A 7399-nucleotide genomic window follows, 5' to 3' on the forward strand; every position below is an offset into this window, starting at 1 on the left:
GAAATTAGAGAGTCATGCTTTAAAACATCCCTTCTCCTCGGAGTTGGAGGGAGTTAGAGGATAAGAAAGAGGAGCTGAGGAGCCAAGCCTCCTTTGAAACTGCACTAGAACTAAGGACGGATGCAGGATGGAAGGCTTAGGGGAAGGCTCAAGCTCCACCCCTGCTACTTCTTCCTCTCTCCCTTCTTTCCTCTTCTTCTCCCTCATCCTACCCTCTTCTTTCCATGGAGTTCAATGGGGTAGAGGGCTTGAGCCCTCCTCGTATCCCATGCTAGATCCACCCCTGACTAGCATGGTGTTGTTTGAATTGTATGGTACTACACTACTTTTGAGACAAAGAAACAAAAGTACGCATGTTAATTTGATTTGAGAAACAACATGATTTTAAGCACTGGTATTGGTAATGAAAGATGTACAGTGTCACTTTAAGGCCTTGTTTGGTTCCTTTAGTCCATGGACTAAAGTTTAATCTGACCTCTGTTTGGTTCCTTGGACTAAAGTCCATAAATGCTATCGAACAAAGATCATTTTACCCTTCTTTCTACCCCCTGGTACCCCTGCGCTCCTTCCCTCCCCTCCACCCATCATCTTCCTTCTTCCTGGGTGCAGCTCCTGCAAAGCTCCGCCTGGGCGTAGCTCCTGCACAGCTTCGCCGCGCCGTGCCTTCCTACCACCGGGGATGCCTTCCTCCGTGCCTACGCTGCTGTCGGGAGGGAGGGCATCGCCGGCGGGAGGGACGGCGGCAGGCGGCGACGGCGACGGGAAGGAGGGCGGTGGGCAGCGACGGTCGGGAGGGAGGCCGCGGGCGGGAGGGACAGCAGCGGGCGGTGATGGCGGCGGGAGGGAGGCGGCGGGCAGCGACGGCGGCAGGGGCCGGGAGGGAGGCGGCAGGAGGGAGCCGGGTGGGAGGGAGAGCAATAAATGAGGGGCAGGGGTGTCTCCAAACACTTTAGTCCAGTTTTGTGGATTAAAGGACTAAAGACTTGTCCTACTTTTAGTCTAAGTGTTTGGGTGTTTAGTCCAACTAAAGTGCACATTTTAGTCCAAATTTTAGTCCATGGTGGGAACCAAACACCCCCTAAATTTTTTTTCCTTGTATAACTTGAATAGGCTGCTTAACTTTAAGCACCAGGAAGTAACATTTTGTCTATGAAAGCGTAACTTTTAGCACCTAATTGATTTCGGACGAATGCTAAGATGACTAACTGGAATTAATATAACTACAACCGTTTCTTCTGTCATTGCAGGTGGGATCCACTGTGACCGGTTCCCGCGCCCTGTGTCGCTGCCCGACTCCGCACGTCGAGCGTGCTCTGGAGTCTGGACCGACCCAGTTGGGCTGGCAACCGCGGCCGTGCTGGGTCTGCTGTGCGCCCTTGCCACGACGTGCTGCTGTGCTCGGCCCGCGCGCGTGCCACGACAGGGCGGGGCCGGGGCGGGATGAAAAGCAATGCTAAGCACATGTGCGTGCAATGAAACAGTGACCATGACATCAGCATGAGGCCAATGCACAAGAAATCTTCCTGGCTTCGTAATTTGTTTGTCCAAAAATCAAAGCTGACATTCATTCTGAATTTTTTATCGTTTTGGCAGCACTGGGGGTGGTCCTCTAGATGTTTGCATGCCTTTTTCTTGTTTATTTATTTTACTATTTATACCGTTGAAAATTCTAGCTATTGGAGCCCATCCCTCAAGTCCCCTAGAGGTACAATGCTTAAGTGTTTCAAGTTCAACAAAGGAATGGCAGGCGACACCGTGAGATGAACACCACCTTCACTCAAAACTGAGAATCCATTGGCTCAGAAACATCAATCGATCACAGAACGGCGATGTCTCACGATTCAGCATCTCACACAACCAGCTGGTTCCACGACACATCACCCTCGCAAACAAAAAACTACGCTCATCGGGACCAACAACACAGCAAAGTATACACCTACAGCGAACCAACAACTACAACCACACAGACTCTGCACTTCATACTTCAGTCGCTCACCTAGTGCACCTGTGCGGTCCTACACGCCGACAGCGGGGAGCCTGCCGCTACTGGCAACGGGGAAGCCGAACCCGACAGGCGTCGTGGCGAGGGCTGCGCCTTCATGGGTGACCTGGGGACGGAACCTGATGACAACGTCCGCTGTGTGTCCACCTGCGGTGCTGTGACGTTGTACTTGGGGTCCTGCAGCTGCTCCAGTTTCTCCAGGACCTCAGACATGGCTGGCCGCGCCTTAGCATCGCTGCCGATGCACTGCAGGGCGATGCTTGCGACTGCGTGTGCACCTTTCTTCGGGTACTGTCCGCCCAGCTTCGAGTCCATGATGCGGTACAGACGGCGCTTGTCACGCAGGTAGGGTTTTGCCCAGTCGACAAGGTTCTGCTCAGATACCGGTTTCGATTTGTCTAGCGCTCGACGTCCTGTCAGCAACTCCAGCAGCACCACGCCGTAGCTGTAGACATCTGCCTTTACTGAGAGGCGACCTGTACATTGAGAGAAAGATTGTATCAAAATATACTCAGCAGTTCGCGTCGTTGGATTTGATACTTTTATCCATTCACTGGTTTTGTGCCCACTGCTCGAGAATGGATCCTGTACATATATGGATACATCTCCATTAAATATGTAACTAGACATAGCACAACGTCAGATCTCTCCACCCCCCCCCCCCCCCCCCCCACCCCCCCCCCCCCCTCCCCCTTTTCTCTGTTCCTTCAAAAGAAAGAAGAACCTCTGAACTCCCTTCAAAGGCTAGATTGAAATGAATAGACCATCTGTTGTCTAATGACATTTTTTAAGACATTATAATATCTTTTTTCAACAAGAGAAGCTATGTTACCATAAAGAGAATATATTTTATCCACATGGGTCAAATGACTGGTCATGAAAATTCTGCACTTAGTTGGCGCCTCTTAATATTAGTTTGTTCTAATTATACACTTCTACACTTAAAACACTAATGATATGGTACAAATTTACACATACCAAGAATCACATTTGGAAAGAATGTTTTTTGGTTTGCAGAGCTTGTTTCCATAATGACAGTTACTTTATTCTAATAAGTTTGCACTAAGGCACTAATCTAAATCCTAGAAGTACCTCTTCTATGTACCAATGGCAACAGGTTACAATATTAAGGTTTAGCCACTAGATTGAGGCGTATGGACAATCCATGCATAAGCTGATGCACTGTAAAAACAAATAAACAATCCTATAAGAGCATATTTTATACATTCAAGAACAGATCTTGTACATATAGCTTCATCTATAGATATGCAACTGTATGCAGTAGACAATGCAGATACTGTAAAACTTGTGGTAAAGATCATGAACACACGTATGACCTCTTCTCACAGTTTTCTATGAAATGGAATTGACCACCTTTTTTCTGTGAGATGAACTTTTTCTTATGAGACTACAACAAGACAATAATACAGAAAACAAGGCACCTTTTAGCAAGTCAAACATCTTCTTGGTCGAAAACCAGAAGCAATGTTCTACAAAGTACACACCACGATGACAAAAAATAGAAATACATTGGGTTGGAGTGGTATGTTTGCAAACTAGTTCAGAAGTAGTAATATTACACCAATTTTGCCAATTCTGTGACCAGAAAGCAAAATTAAAAGGTAATGCTAAAATATTTGGATTTTATTATAAGGTTCGATACAAACTAAGAGATCATAGTGAGCATGTAATCCTGGGCCTAGTATACATAGTAGGCAAAATATGATATGCTAACTCAAAGTAAATACCACCATCGCTAATACAAATTAGGAGCTTATATTGAACTTGAGGTGATATTAAGGAACTCTAACTCGAGTTCAGGTATATAATGTTGAACAAATGGCAAATATCAAGGGAGTAAATACACATGTTGTATGGTATGGTTTCATCAATTCAGAATCACAAATTGCATACATTCAAAATTGAGATTATTTTCTAACCTGTTGCAACATATTCTGGAGCTGCATAACCTCGTGTGCCCATGACTTGTGTAGAAACATGGGTTCTATCCCCAGTTGGACCTGCTTTTGCCAAGCCAAAGTCTGAAAGCTTGGCATTGAACTCCTGCATCGAGGAGAAAAAAAGTTAGGAAAAGAAAAGAGCGGAGTGGGGGGATTTACAAGTTTGCTCAGAACAAGGGTGAGTAGCCATTTAATGTATACCGAGTCAAGGAGAATGTTTGATGCCTTGAAATCACGATATATGACTTGGTTCTCAGCATCATGCAGAAATGATAAACCCCTAGCAGCCCCAATTGCAACTTTGAGTCTTATTCCCCAGGGTAAAGGATCCGCACCTCCTAAAAGAATGGAAAGTTTCTGTTGGACTTGGGGAAAAGTTTAAGATACTGAAACGATAGGTTTTCAAAAGAAAAGGTTGCATTAGAATAAAAAGCATACGTCTGAATAGATGATTTTCCAAACTTCCTTTAGGCATGTACTCATACACCAAAAGTCGGTTGTCACCATCTGAGCAATAACCAATGAGCTTGACAAGATTCTGGTGGTGAAGTTGGCCAAGGTAGTCAACCTCTGTCTGCAGGCGGTCAATCCCAGTCAATACAAATAGTAAGTAACTCTGAGAAACTTTAGAACATGAGCTAAAGCACTGGCGAACATACCAGCCATTCCTTGTGGCCCTGAAAACCTTCTGGTTTTAGCTTCTTGATGGCTACAACCATACCACTTCCCGGCTTTGAAGGGGCAAGAGTTTGCTCATCAATCCAGCCTTTGAACACATAGCCAAATCCTCCTTCCCCAAGAAGACTGTCGGACCGGAAGTTCTTAGACGCAGACTTGAGATCACCAAATGAAAATGCCTTCAAATTTGGTGATGACAAGATTTCCCCTTCTGTCCTAGGAGTAGGAAGCTCTCTACTTTCTTTGTATGAGGGTACAGTCCAAGATGACCGAGTCGAGCCACTTTTGACCGTAGAGGGGTTGGATGATGAACTTGATTTGCTTCCTACTTTTGATTGATCTGACGTGTCATCAATAAACACAAGACATGTGTATGAGCATAATGGGAAAAACATGCATACATTCAGTTGCATATGGATATTCTAATTAATGACTGAGTTCCTTCACTTTGCAGGTAACACAATTGAAGACAAAGTAGTCAATTATGAACTACAGAATCAGCTAAGTTAATGCAAAGTTCTCAGTAACAAGTTTCCATTTCTGTCAGATAATCATGCTAATTCCAACTTCCAAGAAGAAGCAATATGCTGCTCTTTTTAGCTAATCTAGCCAGAAAGTCTGGGCAAGGCCAATCCATGAGTTTGGGCATACAATTTGAAAATCCAACAGCAACTAGCGCGCAGGCATCCTTTCCAAACCAGAATACGGAGAATGATAGTTCCTTCTTCTCCAATCTAGAAAAAGAAAATCCTTATTACCTCTTCCATCAAACAAATGCCTAGCCAGTTACTATGACAATCAATAGCTAACACTCTATAACGAACAAGGAAAAGAAGAAAGCGAGGGCACACAGAGCAGCAAACACAAAAATAGTCAGCAGAGGCTAGCAGCAGAGGCAACCCACACAGCACCCAATCATCGATAAAGGAAAAGGCGCGCATCTGCAAGGAGCTGCCTTCCCAAATCCATCCACCACTCAGAACCCAACGGAACAAGCAAGCCAGGAGCGCCCTGCCCAGCCCCCCCCCCCCCCCCCCCCCCCCCCCAACAGCCCGCCATTACCGCCGGATCGGATCCGCCATAGGGGGCAGACAGCAATCAAGCCAGAAGAGGTTGCCAAAGAAACCGGGCAAAGAAGAAGGTCGTGAAGGCGCACTCACAGGAGGTGTTGTTGTCCACCGGCACCGCTTTGTCCATGCAGTTCCCCATCTCCTCCCAACGCTGCCGCCGGCCAACCTACCGGCGACGCATCGACCGGACCCAGCAGCCGCTCCGACGCCCTCCTGGTGCAGAGCTGCCAAGAACAGCAGCGGGGGTGGAAGTCTCTCCGCACGCGCCTGCGCAGAACTCGGCGGGAGTCAACGCCAGGAACCGCGGCTACCAATTGGGCGCTCCCTCCCTCCGAAACCCAATCTTCCGGAGGATCTGAGCCGAGCCCGACCGCGCGATGCCAACCGCGCCGGCAGAAGCACGCGCAAGAACGCGTCCTGAACCCCCGCCGGAGTCAAGTCAACCCGGCCGGCGGCTGCCGTGCGCGCCCGAGGAGTGGGAGTGCCGTGTGGACGGGGTTCGGGAGGAGGCGCGCGTGCGTGTGTGTGCTGTCGCGCCCGCGGCTCGCCCAAGGCCACCAAGAGGGGTGTGTGTGGAGGCGGAGCGGAAGCGGAAGCGGAAGCGGCAAGGAGGGAGGGAGAGAGGTGGGGGCCTCGTCCGCGAGAGACAGTCAGCTGTCTGGTGGGGCTGCTACTACCGCGGTAGAGTTTGGGAGTAGGCAAAAGGTTTGCGGTTTTGTAATGGCGGGTGTGATTGTGATCTGGTCTTTGGTGAACAAATGATGAGATTATTCTTGTTCCTGCGGCGGTGTCAAGGTGAGGTAATGCATGACGACGGAAATGACGATGTCTTTTTATGTATGTATATGATAGTTGAATTAGCTCTTTTAGATACTAATTTAGTCATAGAAGTCAAGAGATAGCTTAGGTTTTTTATTCCAAATACTATATCTAGGCTTGCCCACATAAACTATGAGTGCACACATTTGAACGTGACTATTAGATACTTCCTTGTCTAGATCCATAGATATAATAAGGGAGTGTCTATAGCTCACCCAGGTAAAACGGAGACCCTCCACACACGAATTTCTGAGCCATTGGATCTAAAATCAGCGGTTCAGATCCCTCCTCTCTCTCTTATCTCCCCTCCCACCCTCTTCTTCTTCCTCCCCCCACCCTCTTCTTCTTCCTCCCCCACCCCTCCGCCGCCCGCCGCCCAGGCCCTCCCCCACCCCTCCGGCGGACCCTAGCTCGCCCACGTCAGCCGCCTCCTGCCCCTCCCATCGCCGCCTCCCACCACCACCATCACCATCGACGCCCCTGCCCCGGCACCGCCCAACCGCCATCCTCTACCGCCCGGTCGGCGGCGCCCCCGCCGCCGCGCCTCGCCACCCCCGCACCCGCCACCTCCACCGGGCTGGCCTGCCGCCGCCGACCCTCCCTCTAAGGTCGGCGGTGAGCAGCCCCACCCCGGCAACCCCTGAACCCCTAACCCTAAACCCTTAACCTCGCCGGAATCTCGCTTGAGTTGGAGAAGAAAGGGGGATGGGGTGAAGAAAAATTTGGGTGAGGAGGGACTCTATTTCACTTGGGTAAGATTTAGCTTTCCCTGCATCTAGACATATACTATATCTATGTGCATAGAAAAAATATGCACCTTCAAAAGGTAAAACGACATACAATTTGGAACGGATGGAGTCGTGAAAGCA

The 7399-nt window shown here is 48.8% G+C and overlaps 1 protein-coding gene across 1 annotated transcript; it reads right to left on the reverse strand.

Moving 5' to 3' along the window:
* Positions 1-1772: 1772 nt before the first annotated feature.
* LOC117839498 (probable serine/threonine-protein kinase PBL3) lies at positions 1773-6376 on the reverse strand. The gene is made up of 6 exons (XM_034719837.2): positions 5802-6376; positions 4623-4981; positions 4402-4537; positions 4165-4301; positions 3943-4066; positions 1773-2478 (listed from the first exon to the last, which is right to left on the reverse strand). Exons 1-6 carry the CDS (start codon positions 5848-5850, stop codon positions 1997-1999), a joined length of 1287 nt encoding a protein of 428 aa, XP_034575728.1. The 5' UTR covers positions 5851-6376; the 3' UTR covers positions 1773-1996.
* Between the last annotated feature and the right edge of the window lie 1023 nt (positions 6377-7399).

Source organism: Setaria viridis, chromosome 9 (assembly GCF_005286985.2).
Source record: "Setaria viridis chromosome 9, Setaria_viridis_v4.0, whole genome shotgun sequence".
NCBI lineage: Eukaryota > Viridiplantae > Streptophyta > Magnoliopsida > Poales > Poaceae > Setaria > Setaria viridis.